This window comes from Cryptomeria japonica, chromosome 3 (genome assembly GCF_030272615.1).
Source record: "Cryptomeria japonica chromosome 3, Sugi_1.0, whole genome shotgun sequence".
Lineage (NCBI taxonomy): Eukaryota > Viridiplantae > Streptophyta > Pinopsida > Cupressales > Cupressaceae > Cryptomeria > Cryptomeria japonica.
Window position 1 is genome coordinate 469407293 of NC_081407.1, and position 21097 is coordinate 469428389.

The 21097-nt window shown below is 36.4% G+C and overlaps 1 protein-coding gene across 2 annotated transcripts; it reads right to left on the minus strand.

The window, feature by feature from the left end:
- Positions 1–12899: 12899 nt before the first annotated feature.
- On the minus strand, positions 12900–18165 carry LOC131041378 (uncharacterized). 2 transcript variants are annotated; one of them, XR_009105013.2, is made up of 8 exons: positions 17943–18165; positions 16291–16360; positions 14143–14220; positions 13940–14011; positions 13771–13817; positions 13607–13675; positions 13237–13509; positions 12900–13111 (listed from the first exon to the last, which is right to left on the minus strand). XR_009105013.2 is itself a non-coding variant. In XM_057974430.2 (8 exons), the coding sequence occupies exons 4-8, from the start codon at positions 13950–13952 to the stop codon at positions 13049–13051; spliced, it is 306 nt and encodes a 101-aa protein (XP_057830413.1). In that variant the 5' UTR covers positions 13953–14011; positions 14143–14220; positions 16291–16360; positions 17943–18165; the 3' UTR covers positions 12900–13048. The 2 variants fall into 2 exon arrangements, 1 of the variants encoding a protein (XP_057830413.1); XM_057974430.2 differs by having other exon boundaries at positions 13237–13350.
- Positions 18166–21097: the final 2932 nt, after the last annotated feature.

A 21097-nucleotide genomic window follows, 5' to 3' on the forward strand; every position in this document is an offset into this window, starting at 1 on the left:
CCAGTTGATGAAGTGTAAACCTAATGATGACAAAGTTGAGAAACCAAGTTCATAAAACAAAACATGTCAAAAAGGAGGAAAATGGAGGGAAATCAAACTTCCAAACCGCAACTTTGTCATCCAAGCCTATTCACAAGCCTAAATAGACAAGAGAGAATACGGGGTTCCTTTTGAATAAGAACCGCGTACGAGGTTCCTTTTGAATAAGAACAACGTACGAGATTTCTTTTGAATAAGCACTGTGTACGCAGTTCTTCCTATGATACTCTAGCATAAAGAAATTGATGTTTATGTTTAAAATGTGTGTGTGTGCATACATATATGTAGATATTGTATGTATATATGTATATATAACGTGTATATATATACACACACATATGTTTGTATGTAATATATATGTATATGTATATAATATGTGTATGACGTATGTATACATATATGTATTTTATAATATATACATGTATAATATATATAATATGTATGTAGGTGTATTATCTTTTGATATTTTATGTGAATGTACATGTACATGTATATTGATAGATATTGTCTTTTGATATCTTATTGTACATTGTATTCACACCTCTCTCTCTCTCTAAGGACCCCACATAACACCTTGTAATGTCATAAAAATTGTGACCCTAGCAATTTTTGACTGCATTAGGTTCCTCATGCACGCAAGATCGAATCCTCTAGCCTGATCGAAGACTAGAGATTGCTCAACCCTCAAAAATAGCTTCTTTCTTGGCCTCTGCATCACCCTGTCCGCACTCTACCCTAGAGAAAGGGGTAGGATAGGGGTGTGGTGCCATTTTCCCCCCTTGGATAGGGGCATGGTACCCTCGTCCTCCCAGGCCAGGGGCGTGGTGCCCCTATCCCTACCCTATTTTGGGGCAGGACCCTTCCTAGGGTTGCATTGTTGGTTGTGCAATGAGCAAAAAACTCCCTCGATGTCGGCCCATGATGAAAATCAAATCCACTAGCATGCATTTAAGGGGCATTCGTCCTCTCATTTGCATAAGTTCAATAAGGTAGAATTTTGATAAGGTCATGTTTCATAAGTGATCAAGCATCCAAGGGCATTCAAGCATTCTTTTCCAGCATTGAGCATTCTCAAGTCTCCCTTCAAGGCTAGGTGTTGCATTCAATTCAAGGATTCAACCATTGAAGAGGAGATTGATTACAAAATTCAATTCCACACAAGAATTTCTATCGACATTTCTATCACAACCTCCCTTGAGGTGATTTACAATTCAATCTTTCATTTACAACTACTTGCAAGTACTTTCTTTCATTACTTGGTTAATTCCAAAATTGGGGTTTGACCTAAAGGCAAACCCCCAATCCCAACCCATTTCCCTCTATTTTTGTATGTAGGTTGCAGGTGCACAGTTGTACTTTCGGATTTGGGCTCCATTTGTAGAGGCAAAAAAACCCTTTTTGTTTCACGTATTTTTCAGAGGACCGTGTACATTCCCACCACAATCTGGGCAACTTTTCCTCAAATTCACAAGGAAAATTTGTCTTGACATATTACTACCAGATCCAGGTGTACAACTTCATCCCATATCCCAATCTTAAGTTATAATCAGTTCTTTGTCACTTTTGCACTACATAATTCAATAAATTCCTTTAAATTTCAAATAAGGAAGAGGGGATCAACTTATCATTCTCATTTCATTTAGAATTCAGTCTTGTTCTTGTCGAGAGGTTGAATCTAGTGAATTATCCTCTCCTCTTCCAAATGGAATTTGGTGAAAAGTGTTTGAAGGGTAATCAGTAGTTAAACTCTCATCTCTCTTTGAGGGAAAGGGTAGTTTTCCTATTGATCTCATCATTCACCATTTTTCCACATTACACACCTAATGACATCATGTAAGGTCCCTTAGCACACATATGACCCCTTAAGACCATATGATGTCCTAAGGGGTCATATGATGTTCTAACACATGTGCGGCCCCATTATGACCCTACATGACCTTGAATGATGTCATATGACCCCTTCAGACCATGTATGATATCTTAAGGGGTCATATAGTCTTGTAACACATGCATGGATCAATTAGGATCCCACATGACCCCTAACGATATCATGTGACATCTCTTCCTCTCCCCCCATCTCCCTCCCTCCCTTATTTATTCTTCTCTCTCTCTCTCTCTCTTAGGACCCCACATAACACCACATGACCCTTTAGGAGCATATGATGTCCTAAGGGGTCATACAGTGTCCTGAGGTGGCAAGATAAAGCATTATTACAATATAAAAAGTAGTGCCAATACTGCTTACAAAATTCGACACCTAAGGGGTCATATGGTGTCTTAAGGGGTCGTAAAACACAATATGATCCCTAAGGACACATTATGACCCATAATGACACCTAAGGGGTCATATGGTGTCCTAAGGGGTCATGGACATTGTATGGCCACTTAGGACACAATATAACCTCTAAGGACACCTAAGGGGTCATCTAGTGTCCTAAGGGTTCATACGACACAATATGACTCCTTAGAACACAATATGGCCCATAACGACACCTAAGGGGTTATATGGTGTCCTAAGGGGTCACTAGATACCATATAACCCCTAAGGACAACATATGTATGTCCTATGACCCCTTAGGACACAATATGACCTCTAACGACACCTAAGGGGTCATATGGTGTCATAAGGGTTCATACGACACAATATGACCCCTTAGAACACAATATGACCCATAACAACACCTAAGGGGTCATATGATGTCCTAAGGGGTCACTGGATACCATATGACCCCTAAAGACAACATACATCCCATAATGACACCTTATGGTGTTGTAAGGGGTCATATGGTGTCCTAAGGGGTCATAGGACACAATATGACCCCTAACGACACCTAAGGGGTCATATAGTGTCCTAAGGGGTCACAAGATACCATATGACCCCTAAAGACACCATAAAACCCATAAAAACACCATATGGTGTCCTAAGGGGTCATAGCACACAATATGACCCCTTAGGACATAATATAACCCCTAACTACACCATATAACCCTAATGTGGTGCTCTAAGGGGTCATGTGCTGTCCTAAGGGGTCTCTCTCTCTCTCCCTCTCCCTCCCTCCCTCCCTTAGGACCCCACATAACACCACATGACCCTTTAGGATCATATGATATCCTAAGGGGTCAAAATGGCAAGATGACATTACGGTATCGTAAGGTGGCAAGATGAACCATTATTACAATATTAAAAGCAGTACCAATACTACTTATAAGAATAACAAACCAACATGCTCCCCCTCTCTCCCTTCCTCCATACCCTCTCTCTCTCTCTCTCTCTCTCTCTCTCTCTCTCTCTCTCTCTCTCTCTCTCCCTTAGGACCCCACATAACACCTAATGATATCATGTGACCCCTTAGAACACCACATGACCGTTTAGGAGCATATGATGTCCTAAGGGGTCATATGGTGTCCTAAGGTGGCAAGATGAACCATTATTACAATATAAAAAGCAGTGCCAATACTGCTTACACAAATAACAAACCAGCATGCTCCCCCTCTCTCCCTTCCTCTATACCCCATCCATACACAAATTCAACTTGGTAACCAACTTCTTTATCTAAAAAATTGGCTGCAAACCTCACAAGTTGTTTATAATTGGCAAAAATTTCATTATCACCTACTTTTCTTGTGTAGAGAAAATTCAAAAACATTTTCAAGCTTTCTCTTCCTACCTCCTCTACTATCACTTCTACTCTTATGTTCTCCATGAAACCTGTGTTGGCATTATGTGAACCGGTATAAGGACATAATGATATTGTATGTTGTCATTGATGTCAATATGTGATATGAAGTGAACCGCCATATGCAATATGCGAGAAGAGAGAACCGACATATGTGTGAACCGTTATATATGCCAAAGTGAAGCGATGTATTTGCTCAAGGTGAACCGGCATGTAGTTATGGGAACCGGCACATGGAAGCATTTTATGGCTACCGGTGGTAGGTAGTTTCCACTTCAAGATTTCCGGTTGGAGTACCTCAAGCCTATGTGACTCAATCGGTGATCTTTGTGTGATGAGTTAGCAGTATAATGGAGAACAGGTCATGTTGCCACGTAAGCCCTGTGCACGTGAAGGATCTTGCATGAAGAAGACTATTCCTATCTACCTCAAGAATGTGTGAAGTTTGTCAAACGGTGATAACGCGTGATGGGTTATCAGCCGCCATGAAATCGGTGGATAATGGATGATGGAGAATGTCTTGAGATCGATTCAAGATTGTTGCATTTAATGCAATATGATTCAACGGTCAGGATTGAACCACTTGAATTTCTTAACCTAACAGGTTTAGGGTTTAGGGTTTTTGCTACCGACCTGTCTGTTTCCTATAGGTCGATGTTGTGTTTCTTTCTAAGGTTGTTGAAAAAAGTTGTGTGTGTGTGTATCCAAGGGAAGTGATACGTGATTCTTGCCAGACCAAAGGAGAGAAGAGATACCTACAAAGTGAATGTGCAGAAGGTGAAGAGGAGCCAAAATGGATCTGCATTAGCATTGAGTGTTGTTACCAGATCATTGTAATTCCTGATGATCTTTAACCACTTCAACAGTTGTGAAATCCCTTAACAGGGTAGCCTTAACTGGCTTGATACAAATCCCTTAACAAGGTAGCTTTAACCGGTTTGATTCAAATCCCTTAATAGGGTAACTCAAAGTTATTGAGTTTTGGGAAGCTATAGAGCTCTAGAGATCCTTTAGCTATTGAGTTCTTGAAATCCTCTAACAAGGTAACCCTAATCGGGTTTAACCCTTAACCGGGTGATCCCTAATAGGATCGGTTCCTAGCAAAACCTATTGTAATGTCTTTAACTGGACAAGGCTCCTAACAGAGCGGACTTCTAAAGAGTTCAAAAAGCAGCTTGTGGGTATTCATCCCCACCGTGGTTTTTCCCAGTTGGGTTTCCACGTGAAAAATATGTGTGTCATGTGTGATGCTTTTATCTTGTGATGCTTTGTTATTTCCTGTTGAGCATATGATGGTTCTGTGTTTTATGCCTATCTATAAAACATATTGAACTAACTATTGTGAAGATCTGATGATAGTTTACCTATTCATGCATGAGGGTGTAATGGTACTATAGTATTGAGCTAAGAGGAAAGCTTAGTGAGTAATCGGTTTATGATTGTTTTAGTTGTTCTAGGTCTTACCGGTTGCACTCTGTTTCAACCAGTGTCACTGCTTGCCAGTCACTTGGAGTATTTGCTGACAAACCAGTTTTGGATAGTATTTTGCTTGTACTGATTCACCCCCCCCTCTCAGTACCGGTTTGGTACTAATCGTTCATCATTGTGTTATCAACCTGCAACTTGAAACACAATACTTTCTCCTCCCACCTCTTTCATCACTATATTTTGTTTACCCATCTCGTTATATACCACTTGGAACATAATAATCTTATCTTCCACCTCCTTTATCACAATCACTCCTTTCTTTTTAACCATTAGATCCCCTTCAAACATGGCCCAAAAAACATCTAACCTATTCACCTACCAATATATTATAAAACAAATGACAATGGAATTTCCTTAATCTAAGCTCCTCTCTCTCTCTCTCCCTCTCCCTCTCCATCATCTCTCTCTCTCTCTCTCTCTCTCTCTCTCTCTCTCTCTCTCTCTCTCTCCCTTTTCCATCCTCTCTCTCTCTCTCTCTCTCTCTCTCTCTCTCTCTCTCTCTCTCTCTCTCTCCCTCTATCTCCCTCTCTCTCTCTCTCTCCCCCCCTCTCTCTCTCCATCCCTCTCCCTCTCCCTCTCTCTCCCTCTCCATATTTCTCTCCCTCTCACTCTCTCTCCCTCTCCCTCCCTCCATTTTCCTTCACATTTTATTTACTACAAGTAACGTGTACGGGGTACTGGGAATATGGGCATTGGTCTACTTAGCATTTTTAAGGACTAAAAGCACACACAGGGTTATTGAACATACCACGTACACAGTTCTTGGACATACTTTTAGTTTCCCAACAGCCTCAAAAACCTCAAAAGAAGTTTTGAGGTTGTTGAAGGCCCCACTACAACTGTTATTGTGCTTTTGTGATAGTTTTATATGTAGAAGTAAGTGAAATTTTTGTTTTGCATGATTTCAAATCATTGAATTCTTGTTCTTATTAGTTTGGTCAATGTTATTGTGATTGTTTAATAGTTTTAATTTGAAAAAATAATGATAATGCTCAATTTTATTGTTATTTGATTGTTTAAGAACTTTTGTTTACATATATATGTAATATGATTCTATTTAGGACAACCGGTATCAACAATGGGAAAGAACAAGCGAGGAACAACGAGAGGCTGAAAAGGAAAGACAAAGGCAGCGTATGAACAATGGGACAAGAAGGTATGTCATCCTCAACATCTTAATTTGATTTACCAAACAAACATAATGCAATTGAAGAAGAGATCACAATGAATAATCAAACAAATGATGAAGATGCACCAACAACATTTGATTTACCGTATGAACCTAATGCAATTGAAGAAGAGACCACATTGAATATTCAGTTAAATGATGAACATACACCATCTCTATTTGATGCGATGAGTGTACCTAATGCATACAATTCACCAATGTTAACACCTCCTAGAATCATTCGTAGGAAACCAAAGTATCTAATTGACATCGATGAGAATAGTTTGAAGCCAATACTCGATAAAATGAATGAACGATTTTGTAGGAGAATGGTTAAAATAATATGACAAAACTATTTTGAAAACTTAAATCAAACTGCAAGATGCCAATTAATTGTTGAAATGATTAAAAATATGAATTTTAGAGAGAGAATGAATATTCTAGGCCTAAGATCATCTGAAAGTAATAGCGAAAGAATTATTGTGAGAAATTTGTTTAATGCATATCAAGATATTGGTTCAAAATCACTTATTAAAGATTTTAATGTTACTCGACGTGTTATTACATCAACCATAATGAGAAAGAAAATAAAAAAAGATCATTTGATAAGAAAAACAAGTAAGTCATTAAACATAACTAGAACAACATTACGTAAATCATTAGATAGGTGGGAGAAAATAGAAGATCCTAACAATAATTCTCTTTGGGCGTTCTTGGGTAGAATACCATGCAAAGACAAGGTTGTTGTTGATGCACTAAGAACATTAATTGAAACTTTTTGGCATGAAAATACAAGGGTTTTTCCTAACCAAAGAGATGTTGTTAGAAGGCGAATTGGATCTAGAAATCATGAGCCACATGCCAAACACTATTTGGATATGACTCAAACAAAATTTTATGAAAGATTCCTTCAAAAGTTTCCTCAAATAAGAATTAGTCAAAGATTTTTTGAAATGGAAAAACCTTTTTATGTTAAGATTAATCATGTACGCACCACGTGTTGTTGTAGGATGCATATTGAATTTTCCATGCACTATGATATTTATCGTCATATATGTTGTACTTTGCACAATAACGATGTTTTGCAGGAATGCAATATACAACCACCTCCTAAGTCACTAAGAGAATTTATTTCAAGTGTGTTAGGTAAAAGAGATGATAGTTTCATTTATTATAAGATGATGTGTTTGAACGGTTCTTGTGCTACATGTGGTGGTTTGCAACATTTGCCAAGATGTCTACATTGGGATAGCACACACAAAATTAGTAAGAAACTAGTATCTTTTGGAAAGTACAAGACAATGACATATGGTGTTAGAGATGGAAAAGAATTGAAGAGATGTGAGTTAGTGAAAAATGATATATGTGTAACTGATTTTATGAGAACATTTAAAGAGAAACTAGTTTATGAGTACATAATGCATACACATAGAGCTCGGTGGTTAGATGAGAAATTAAAGTTATGCAAGGACACATTTCCTCTTGGTACCATTGTCTCTATAGTTGATTTTGCTGAAAATTATACACTACAATCTCAAAATGAAGAGCAATCTATGTATTACCATTCTACACAAGTTTCTATTTTTGTACACATAACATTCATGCATGCAGATGATAGCACAGAGGAGAATATAAAGGTTGTAAGAGACTATCACTTCTACATAAGTAATGATCATACACATTCGTCAGAGTTTGTGCAAGGATGCTTTAAATTTTTCTATGATAGTTTAAGGGAAAGGAACATCTGATACAAGAAACACATAATATGGTCAGATAATTGCACCTCGCAATTCAAAAATGCAAGGATGTTCTATTAGTTGAGTAGGATGCAAGTGACAAGTAGTGTACAACATTTTTGGAATTTCATTGAGGTTGGACATGGAAGTAAAAAAAGCCCTAGCTAGAGAATAATTGAAGTACGAAGGTGGTGCTGAGTTGAGAGATGCAACAACAATTGTGCGATGGTGTAACTCTACAATGGGACCATGTAATGAAGGTATGTCAATGGTTCATAGATTATTTTGGTTGATCACTGAATCTGACATTGAAAACTATCAAGATTGTTGTACAATTGTAGGATCCAGTGACATGCACTCATTTCAAAGTTCAAATGCAAGTTCACCGGTAATTTATACTAGATAGATTGTATGTTTTTGCTCTTCATGTATGTATTTTTTGTGGGAAGAATGTGAATCACAAGAGTGGGTTGACAAATGGTCTTGTAGACCGTTGGTTCCCATTGATACCTGTCAAATTCCCAGAGCACTACAGTTGAACCAAATGGAAGCATCAGTTGATTTTGATCATGCATTTGACCTAGTGGAACCAGGTGACTTTTTGGGTATTTTTTATTGCAGGAAATGTTTTTGGCTCATTTTGTTACATCAAACATTATTTTTGGTATTAATTATCATTCTATAATATGCAGGTCATGTGTACACAGTTGTTGCATAAGAGAACAATGAAGAAGAAACAAATTACTTTTTGTGTCATTGTCTTGAGCCTAAGAGAAAATGGACAACCACAATCATTGATGGAGAGGGTATTGAGTATCTAGTAGGGTATTTTTTTTGACATGCACATGGCTTAGGAGATACCCTATCAAGAATTTTGATGTTTGGTTGTTTGAGGAATTTGAAATACACAGACATATTCTTCATTTCTCCAACCTTGTTGTTGCAACAAATATTCATTTGATTAAGTATCGTGGTAGACCTCATAACAAGATTTTATGGAAAGTTCATGAATTTGACCACAAGGCAATACTTGACACAATATGGGTTAGAGCTAATCTAGAAGGCTCACTTGATTGATTCTATGGTTCAGGGTAGAATCATTTTGAGAATTGTGTATATATTGTTGGTGAATTATTCTATATTCATTTTTTGTATATATAAATGCCCATGAGCTGATTTGTACATATTTAGAGGCATAATTTTGTATATTTAAATGGCCATGAGCTGATTTGTACATATTTAGATGCCAAATTTTGTATATTTAAATAGCGATGATTTGATTCACACATATTTAAATGCCAAATTTTGTATAAAAGCCCATGAGATGATTTGTAAAACATTTTTTAAATATATGTGACTATGTTTTGTGATTATTTTTTGAATATATGTGACTATGTTTTGAATATATTAAGAGTTTTGAGTTTATGTGATGTGATAAGGTCAATCATGACCATTCTTGATTATACATTAAGTTGCTTCAACCCACCAATGACACACTTCTACTTCACAAACCCCATCCAATCATGGAACATACTTTAAATAAGTCACAACAACATAGATTCACTCAAGACCAAACATTTCAACCCCAAACACCATACCAACCGACCATTACCAACCTTCAATTGCTTTCTATAATCATGTGCCCAACAAGAAGATAGTGGGTCTTCATCCAAAAAACCTTTTGTCCAAGTTGATACCGTTGCAGCCTTTTTTCCAAGCTTCATCCAAAAAACCTCTGCCATCTTTAGATCCTTGGGTCTAAAACTCTCACCAATTTGGTTTCACTATCATTTGGGGTAGGATATTATGGTATAGTACATTTGAACAATAATGATGGGAAAGAGAGTGGGCTGGCCAGGTTGGTTTTGGCACTGAGATAAGCCACATTTGAAAGTGGGAGTTTTGACTTTTCATGTGGTGGGTTTGCAGTTAGAGAGCTTGGGAAGGAAGAATTTTAGAGGTGTATGGGCCATGGCTCTAGCATTAGCCCTAAAACTTGTGAATGCACATTAGTTGTTGATGCCATTTGCTTTTGGCTATGTCCTGCCAAGTTACAATAAATTATATATATCAGTATCACTGTACTTGACCCTCTATATCTTTTTTGCCCTGGCAAAACCCTGTTGTAGCTGCCCTAGCACTAGAAAAGGCTGACACAAATTTATCCTATTGGGGATTTAAGGAGGAGAGAAAAAATTAGGCATTTGAATTATTTGAAGCAGGCCAGAAGAGAAATGGCCTATTTTTGGTTTAGATGAGAGAAAACACCCTTTGGAGAGACAAAGTGAGAATGGAGGAGAGCTAGCAATTTGTTTCTTTCCTTCCTTCTCCCTCTTTCTCTCTGTTCCATTTCTCCCTCATATTAGAATAGTTTTTTAGGAATGGACTTGTAGAGGGCGCCATGATAACAACAGAATTAGAAATGGCTGACAAGTATTTTGGGATGACCAAGAAGATAATCAAGATAGGTTATTGTAGACGAGCCTCACATGAGCCTATAGGTTCAAATAGATCAATCATATGCGTCCTGGTTTGTGAGAAATAGTCTGTCAAAGTTTGATAATTTTTGGACTCAGGGCACTTAAGAGATCACGTCGATAGGGTATGGCTCTCGATGTTCTGGTGCATTGGGAGGACAATAGGAGCATTACTAGCATAAAAATTTTCACCCAGATGCACTCGTTATGTTGGTTTGTGACCACGATGAACAAAATCAAATCTAGCCTATCTTGCAACTTTGCATTGCATGTAACTAATGTTTTTTGTAGCAAGTGAAAAATGCTACCATTTGAAAATGGCTCTGAGTCATCAGAAACTAAGATAGGCCATTGTAGATGAGCCTCACCTGACCCTATAAGTTCAAAAAGATTGATCATGTGTATCCTGGATTGCGAGAAATTGTTCGTCAAAGTTTGACAATTTTTTGGACTCAAGGCACTTGAGAGATCGCATCGGTAGGGTATGGCTCTCGACATTCTGACATGTTGGGAGGCACAATAGGAGCATGCCTAGCATAAAAATACCCATCCAAATGCACTCATGATGTTGTTTTGTTCCCACGACGAATGGAATCAAATCTATCCTATCTTGCAACTTTGCATTGCATGCGACTGATGGTTTTTACAGTAGGTGAAAAATTGCTACCATTTGAAAATGGCTTTGAGTCATCAGAAACCAAGATAGGTCATTGTATAAAAGCCTCACATGACCCTATAGGTTCAAACATATCAATCATATGTGTCTTGGATTTCAAGAAACTGTCCATCAAAGTTTGACAATTTTTTGGACTTAGGGCACTTGAGAGATCACGTCGGTAGGGTATGGCTCTCGACGTTTTGGTGCATTGGGAGACACAATAGGAGCATACCTAGCATAAAACTATCCACTTGGATGCGCTCAGGATGTTGGTTTGTGCCCATGACAAAAATAATCAAATCTATCTTATCTTGCAACTTTGCATTGCATGCAACTGATGGTTTTTGCAACAGGTGAAAAAACGCTACCATTTGAAAATGGCTCTGAGTCATCAAAAACCAAGATAGGTAATTGTAGATGAGCCTAATGTGACCCTATAGGTTCAAATGGATTGATCATATGCATCCTGGATTGTGAGAAAAATCTATCAAATTTTGATATTTTTTTGGACTCAGGGCACTTGAGAGATCGCGTTAGTAGGGTATGGCTCTTGACGTTTTGATGCATTGGGAGGCACAACAAGAGCATGCCTAGTGTAAACCTGCCAGCCCAGATAAGCTTGTGATGTTGTTTTATGCCCACAACGAACAAAATCAAATCTATCCTATCTTGCAACTTTGCATTGCATGACACTAACAGTTTTTGCAACAAGTGAAAAATGTTACCATTTGAAAATGGCCCCGAGTCGTCAGAAACCAAGATAGGTCATTGTAGATGAGCCTCACGTGACCCTATAGGTTCAAACAGATCAATCATATGCATCCTAGATTGCGATAAACTTTCCATCAAAGTTTGATAATTTTTTGGACTCAAGGCACTTGAGAGATCGCACTGGTAGGATATGGTTCTTGACGTTTCAACGTGTTGAGAGGTACAACAGAAGCATGCCTAGTGTAAACCTGTCCACCTGAAAACACTCATGATGTTGGTTTTTGACCATGCCTAAACTTTGACAACATTGACAACTTTGACAACTTTGACAACAACTAAGCAACTTTGACAACAACTGAGCAACTTTTACATCTTTTATCCAAATGACCCCAAACTTTCACAAATGACTTCAAATGATCATTAATGGTCCCAAATCACCTTATTTAGATAAAATAAATGGAAAACAAGATAAAAAATTAAATTTTACCATTGTGAGCATGAGGGTGATCTCGACCACTCACATTGACAAATATAAATGAAATAAATCAAAAGCATCCAGTGATCATTACCACGGATCAAATCTAACCATTACCATTGAATTTCATTTTGATTGAGATAAGGAGTTTGGTAGGGTTAATTTAATATTTTAGAAAGCTTATCAAATCATATTCCATAATTGCAATGCTTTATATCATAGATTTTTATTGTTTATATTCATATTGTTGATTACATAGGCAAATATTCATTTAACTTTATAAAAGGGCAGCCACCAAATACACTGAATAGTTTGAGCAAAAATTAATTGTATCAATTATAAATGATCATTTATATATATCAAAATGCACAATAATCAACACAATCAACAAATTCTGTATGTATCGAATATGCCTATCAATATCAATGAAATGCACAATAATGAACACAATACACATTTATTGGATCGAATATAAACATTTATATATATCAAAAAAGACATATATGCCAAGTCAATACAAGTTTTACAAAAATGTGTCATATACCATGTCCAAATTGATATACAATAAAAATATAGAATATATCTACATGTGTTGGTCATTCAATGACCACAACTAACACTATATGATCCTATACTTGTGGTGGATCATCAAAATTGAGCCTCTTTGATGCAGTACGCAGCTCTGTAGATGGTTGTACAACCACAATTCAAAAGCCAAGTTAGAATCCTTTTGTAGAAAATAGTTCATAATTATCAACATAACTATGCATTTAGCCATAATTTCTTTGCAATTGAAATGTAGTTTACCTCATCTACTGATCTAGGATCTACTGTCTTCTTTGTCTTCTCCTTGTCATTCTTAGGAGTTTTCTTGAGCACAAACTTCAAAGGATCCAAGTTAAGGCCGAACTGCGAAGGGGCCTATTTTAGATTAAATACAATTAATACAATGTACTAACATATATAGATAAAAAACATTAAAAATTTACAATATAGAGAACAAAAGTGTATCGGAGCCTCAGATGCTTCTCCAATAGACTAAGGAGCTCTCATCATTGATGGAGCAGCTGTGGCTATTACCTATATGAAAAATGATTAAAGATTAAATACAATTACTATAATGATAAGTATTGTAGGGTAAATACAATTAATTCAATATATAAAATAAAAAGTATACCAAAGCATGAGATGCTTCTCCAGTACATGGAGGAGGGCTCGCCATTGATGAAGCAGCTATGGATATTTCCTATATGAAAAATGATAAGATTATAATTTATCACAAGTTCACATGTACACGTGCATATAGTCATCAAATCAAGAAAATAAAGTAGAGATACATACCTTTTCCCTCTCTCGATCCTTGAGCGTATCAAGTGCACTCAACAATTCTACAAAGCCCAATGGTCGTTGTATATAAAACAAACAAAAAAAACTAATCAATCTACAAATTCCAACTAAGACAATTTCAACCTTTTCAAACAATTGTACAATTAAAAATGTGTTCAATTACCTTCTTCCCACATTTAGGCATCATCGAGGATTTCTTTCGTTGAGGACGAGGCCTAGACATGGAGGGGGTACCCTAAAACAAACAAAATTAACACAAGAGATATTAGTAGATAATATTAAACATAATTTAACAAATCTAAAATTAAATGACTTGCATATTCCATCAAAACAATGCATAAACACAAGGTGTACAAAATATGATACCGCATAGCTTTGTAGGCCAAAATCGATCGTTGAGAGCATGACATCATCAATGTGGGACATTTGGTCCCCCGTCAACGCCTAGAAAACAAAAAATTGTCAAGCTAAAAAGAGAGTTAGTATATCTTATAATTTATTTTGAATTCAAAGTATATTCTATTTTAACATGTTACAAATTTATACCTCAAGTGTCGAAGTTGCAGTTGCAATAACTGTGGGAGGAATATCAGATGGTGTATTAACACCCATTCTTGCATACTTAAATACATATTGTTTGTATCAATTTAAATAGATATATAAATGGAAATTCATTTGCAATTACAAGTTTAAAGTGACTGATAAATAAAATATTATGAATTCAACTCAATGCACCCATGTTTGTGGTTGACTAGCAAACAACATGTCCATCAATTCATTCGTCAGTGTCACATCCTCAGTCGTGCGGGTCTGACATCTGCTCCCTCAAATCGTGCACAGATGGGACATGGAACCATCTGCACTAGCCTCAACATCCATCCATGTGCATATGCATGATCAAGTGGGACACACATGCTCAATGGGTTGACTAGCGCCATCTACCTCAGCTAATGGATCATCGTCCAGGCCAAGAGGGTGTGCTAACTGTGTCCCATGTTGGATGATCTCATCAATCAATGTTGTGGCTTCTTGAAGAGTTTGTAGCTTCATTGACTCTTTCAGGGCTACTGGGACCATCGCATGCACCTTGGGTTTGGGTGCCAGGGGCCGACGACTCTGCGGGTCTATTACCCTATGGGCTCCAGGTCTATCTTGGGCAGAGCCACCACCTCTACCATGGAACTCTCTCATATCAAAATAATTAGGCCCCTCATTGAGGACAAACTCACAATATACTTTCCTCAAAAAATATAATGGAACCTCAAAATTATTACAAGGTGGTTTGTCAAAGACCATCCACCACCTATTCCAAAAAAGATTCTTTATCTGCACATTGGTACACCAATGCATGGTAAACCTCTTTGCATTAAGAGTTTAGCACTCACTAGTTCTAGGATCAACAAAAAGAGCACATATTTGCGCTTTACTTATGTTTTTTCTTTTCACTGCATCATATGATAACCCATCAACATAATAAGTGCGACACCTATCCCTATAATTTTCTCATTTTGTAATCTGACTTGAAATTATAGTGGCACCACTAGCCAATGTTTCTAGGCTAGTGGCAAGGGGTAAATGATGCTCAAGCTCATATGTTTTCAATCTATTAATCAGTCTAGTTATTTTAGCAGCATTTTTCCCTAACTGATTAAGCAAATCCTCCCATGTAGCTATTTTACAGTGTAAAGGAGGAGCTAGAGGTGTATCTTGAGGGTTTTGTTGTGGGTTTTGAGGTGTGTCTTGTTGTGGTTCTGGATTTTCAGAATCTGATATTGGTAACAAAAAATTAAAAAAACTAATCAAAATCAATGAATTTAAATTGAAAACGTATTTTTTTTTTATCAAATGTGCAACAAAAAAAAAAAAAGTGTAACCGACCTCTTTCCATGGCATTTGGGTGTGAAAATATGTAGCCCATGCACAGTGTGGAATAAAAAAACCCCTAAAACTCTCTCTTGGTTGCGGAAGAAAAGAATACAGTGGACTGCCAAAAAAAATAATTTATTGACAGGGACCATGTACATGGTCCTTTAGGAACTAAAACTGCATATGGGGTCCTAGTTCCTAAAGGACCATGTACAAGGTCTTATTTCCTAAAGGACCGCGTACGTGGTTTTGTCCCTTTAGGCTCGGGCACAACAAACCTAACTACGTATGGGGTTTTTTTTTATTTTAAAACCATGAATGTGGTTGCTATTTTTTCAACTTTTTTTGGGTGTGTGTCCACTTTTTTGCACACCATCTTGGTGCACACACTTGTATAAAGAAGAGAACAAAAGATTACACCTTCATAATGCATTATGCAGATGTAGATGCATAGGAGAGAGTGCACAATTTTTGAGAAAAAGGTACTTTATTATTATGAATGTACAATGTCTCACACAAGCCATGAGACTAGATCTTATGGTGCAGATGAAGAAAAAATTATATATTTGCAGATGCAAAATAGATGTAAAATACAAATAAGTAAAGGTGACTTGTCATTGCCTAAATGACGAGTCTTGCCTGATTAACCTTGTGTCATCTTGAGTCTTCCACCCAACCTACATCCAATTGTTTCTTCCTTGTTGTTCTATGCCTACATCTGAGAGATAAAATGTTGTTAGAGAAATGTAGGTCATCATCCATTATATGCACATGCATCTACAAACATATAATCCATTCCTCATGTGCATAATAACAACTAGCATGTCATATAGGTCCAAAAAAGAAGTGCCAGATCACATCTTCAAGAAGAAATCATCATATGTTTGTTCACTGTGCAGATACAGGAAAAGTAATGTTATTTTTCATCAAATTACAACATGTGGGTTAAAATGTGGCTCCCACAAGGGTTGAGCCCAACATGATTTGTTGCAACAGCTAGAAAATCAGAAGTTCAAGTTCAAGGTGGTCTACAAGAAAAAAATAATTCATAGTTATAGCATCAAGAAAACAGTCCATCAAGGAAGGGAACATTTCTGACAGTTTGATCTTTACAATGACAAGTTGCAAGAATATAGTGAGGAACTGCCAAAGTTGTTTCTTTATGTCATGTGATTGTAGACTTGTATCAACATTATAAATCATAGTGAGAATATGGTCACCTAGGATAGAAGCAACCAATGGCAACCTTAAGACTCATTGGTGCAAGAACAGTGCATAAATTTACTCCAATAATAGCAATCAAAGACTTATAATAGCATTCAAGGGGCAACATTACAATTAAAACACCAGAGGACAATAAGCATTCATGAGAAGATGAAAGTCTAAAACATAATACAATCACAATTGTCCAGAATAGCAGAGATATAGTAATGTTGTCAGATCAAAGGGGATAGTTCGCTGGTTTGTGAAGGCAAATCCGATTTCCTTGGTGAGCTGCTACTAAAATATAGTGATAATAGTAGCATTGATGAAAACCCCTATGTATCAGACAATGACATTCAAAGCAAGACAAAGTGCAGTCATATAATGACCAAAGAAGTTATTGTTGCATTGAAAGAAGAGATATAAAGAAGTTACCATTGGACATATGATAGAAAGAGGAGGCATTCATAAGATACACAACCCTGGTTACAAGTGTGGCAGTCTTAACAATTCATGAGTAGTCACATTATATCAAGAACATCTACCAAATATCAAAAGCCCTTGACAAATCAGCCCAAGATAATTTCAGAGAACAACCTAGCATGATATATAATCACAGTGCCAAGCAGACATAGAAGTCTTATCATAATCAAAAGAGGATCCAAACACTCATCCTTGTGACTGTCAAATAAACTCAGAGTGGTTTTCATCAATAAAAGAATGAGTTTACAAGTCATGGTATAAAAAGAACCTTTTAGCTGGGCAATGATAATGAAGGAGTCAATCCATTGAAGTCATTATACATAGAAGATGCATCCATTGAAGAATATACAGTCACACATTGTCACAACAAATTGGACAAGAGAATTTTTTTATAAAGAGTCTTATTTGTGATAGCAAAAGAAAGAAATCGCGATGTCAACAACCATGATAGTGAATAAGAACAAAAGCTTCAAAACGTGCCACATATTTCAATCTAAGGAGAAACTTTGAGTTTTAACAGTATTATTTGAGCCACAAAAAGCCGTCATCAAAAACCTCATAGTGATAGTCAAGATACAGATAAAAAGCAAAAAAAAAATAGATATAGAACTTACCACACTTTTATCTGTCAAAAAATCCTCTACAAATCACTATAGTCGCAGTTCAAAAATGTATTCCCGGCCAAAACCCTAAGCTCCATGGTGGCGATAGCTCTCTCAGTAAAGAGGCAAATGAAGAAATGAGCAAATATTTTGATCTTTTCATTACCTTTTGTTAAGGTTTCAAAACCCTAAAGGTGCCGATAAAAGAAAGGTTTTTTTCTTTTCAAAAGAGCTTTATTTCTTGTGTATGTCATGGCTCAAAGTGTTTGATAAACACTTATATGTTTTATTCTAAAAGCCTTTTAGGTTTTTTAAATAAACTCCTTTCTTTTTGCATCTGTTTCAAACTTGTAAATCTTCATTTGAGTGATAATTATAAATCACTATTAAATGAATGATATTTAAAATGCAAAATAGGAGGGTGTCTTTTAGTGTTGTTAAAAAGCATAAGTCAAAGTAAAGGCTTAGTACTTTTGGATTTCTAACATGAGTCTATGAGGTAGTTGAAGATATTTGCAAACATGTGGAGTTAGAGTAGGTGATTTATTCACCCAATTGGGGCTTTATCTTCAGTTAGAGTGTCCAAGTGGGTAGAGGTTGAATCAAGGACAATTTTGAGGGGCATAACTACTTGTTTCAGCTAGTTATATCCCTATTTTGGAGGGATTTTTAGTTAGATCTAAACTCTTGGAGTGTTTTGCAAAATCAGGACTCTTTGTATATATTTTGAGGGGCTCTCTTTCAGTTAGGTGCTTATGTTTTAGGAGAGGTGACAACACATCATGTTTAGCAGCCAAAATTCAAATTTGATTTTTTGGAGGCCTTTTGTATAAGTTACTCTTCTTCACTCAGTTTTTCTCCAGTTCAGAGTTTGTACCTGCAGTGACAACAAATATTCATGCTTTGTAACTCATTTCTTATGAGTATTTTTTTCCAAATTTGTAATGGAGACATCTCTTGGTTTTCAATAGAAAAGCTTATTTCCTTCATTATTCTTTGTTCTTAAGTATTGATTATGAGTTATATGATAGAATATTGTGTTATCCTTTATTTTCATCAGATTCCTTCAATGTTGAATGCAAAGAATAATGTGTCTGAGTGCAGGTTTGTGTTAGTGTATTCATTCTTTTGGGTCAAAATTGTGAGTACATCGTTGTTCTCCTTTTTATGAACATTAGAAAGCCAAAGCCTTTCATGAGAATATTTTTTGCTGGCATGAATAATAGAGTTGTGAGATTGTATAGCTTCATTATTCGATTATCTTGTGATTTTGTAAGCAGTTTCAAATCATTTATCCATTGATGCATCATCGTAAGCCGTAGTTTTTTCAGTTTCAGCATATCCTTCCCCTTTTCCTAAGTTAGAATTTCAGTTAGTTTTAGGTGATCAAAAGGGAGTCAAACCATAATCTAGAGGTCTACTCTTGCCATAAGATACCCACAACCTGACAGTAGTCCCATGTTGCACAAGATTGCAGAGTTTCTAAGACTTGGAATCGGGTGCAAATACCCATGACAACACTTACAAAATGTAGATTTTCATCACAGTGTGTGAGACAATACCTCTAAGAAGGCAAGGTGTAATCTCTCCTATTTATAAGGGAAGACTCCCCCTTTTTATTACTACTAAAAACCACTAACACTTAACTAGGAGATAAAATATATACACTAATCTAATAAATAAGGTGTTACTTTCACCGTATTCTCTTTTTTAAGAATAGGTGTTATTTCTTCATCATATCCTCTTCTTTCAGAATAGATGATCCTTTCTTACAATAAAATTTCAATTACAACCAAGAAGCTCATTAAATCTCAAACACTTTACATGACGTCCTATAAATATTTAGGAACAAAGATGAAATACATGTATCTCAAAGACTTCAACATACACTTCACCTTAAATGTACAAACGTAGAAGGTAAAAACAACAAAAAGGCTGCAAGTTATCTCTTTGCTTGAGGATGAAACATTATCTTCAAATGTGATAAGTAGCTCAAAGTCTACAAGATCAAGTTTGACAACATAACATTAATTCTAAACACAATAAGCAACTCAAAGACTACAAGATTGGGTTTAAATCTCTTTCACAATTAACTATGAATAATGTCATCACATTACAACTTGTTCCAACACAAAGATTGAAAGAAAATTGTCTCTTTTATTGATTGCAATTTGATTTACATCTAAAAACAAAGTTTTAGAGTGATTCCCAAAATGATGGAGTTTTGTTGCATTGCCAAAAGGTCCTCCCTAATTACAATAAGAACCCTCATATATAGAGGAGGTGAGTGATAAAAAATAGGAAAGAATCAACTAATTAAGACTAATTGAAAAGCAGAGACCTATTTGACTTAGCACACGTGCAGTCCTACATGTGTACTAGTGCATACATAGAATGACACCTAAGGTGTCAGTTGATATTACAAAATTCCACTACACTAGAGATGCATAGAAATGACTACGTTTTCAGAGACACGTCTTTATTATGATCATCCTTCTTTAAGAAATTTTCATATCATTTCTAGGTAGCTTGTATTTCAGAATCATCTAGTGTTCACAATGTTTGATACCACTGAGGATGGTGGGAAGACCGGATAGGAGTCTTGCTTCTTGAACTTCATTGTCTTTTCACCGGAGATGGTTCTGACATTTGAATAGAACAGTGGGAAAACATCAACACTTGTAAGGAGTAACTAATTGACCATCTTGATCATTTATACTGAAGAGGATCATGCATTACATATGCAAAATTTGGTATCATTAGGGTTCCCAAAACCCCCATTGTATCATGGTAGAACAAGTATAAATTGGGTCTATGACCCCAATTTACACATGTGTGCATTTAGTGTAATTAGGGTTCGTAGGCCTGAATTAAACTTAAGGCTAAGTATGGATTACAAGTGTATTTCGGTTTAATAGACTCAAATTACCCTTAAAATTTGAGAACCAAGGGAAGGTGTAGTTCAGGCCTACAAAACTGAACTACACATAGGAATTTTTTTTATTGGTGTAGGTTGGACCTATAGGTCCAAACTACACCTACAAAGTGCATAAGGCAAAGCTAGTGTAGGTCAGACTTATGGGTCCGCCACACACCAGGAAGTGAAAGACAAAGTGTAAGGTGGAATCATAGGTCTTCCATACACCAATAAATGAAAAGGATGAAAA

What these genes read in the sequence shown, in the direction of transcription:
- LOC131041378 (XM_057974430.2), bottom strand. An exon ending in GAGAAGCATCTCATGCTTTG is followed by an intron (nt 13,351 to 13,606) that starts GTATACTTTTTA and finishes AATCTAAAATAG; the next exon opens with GCCCCTTCGCAGTTCGGCCT. An exon ending in ATCCTAGATCAGTAGATGAG is followed by an intron (nt 13,112 to 13,236) that starts GTAAACTACATT and finishes AACCATCTACAG; the next exon opens with AGCTGCGTACTGCATCAAAG.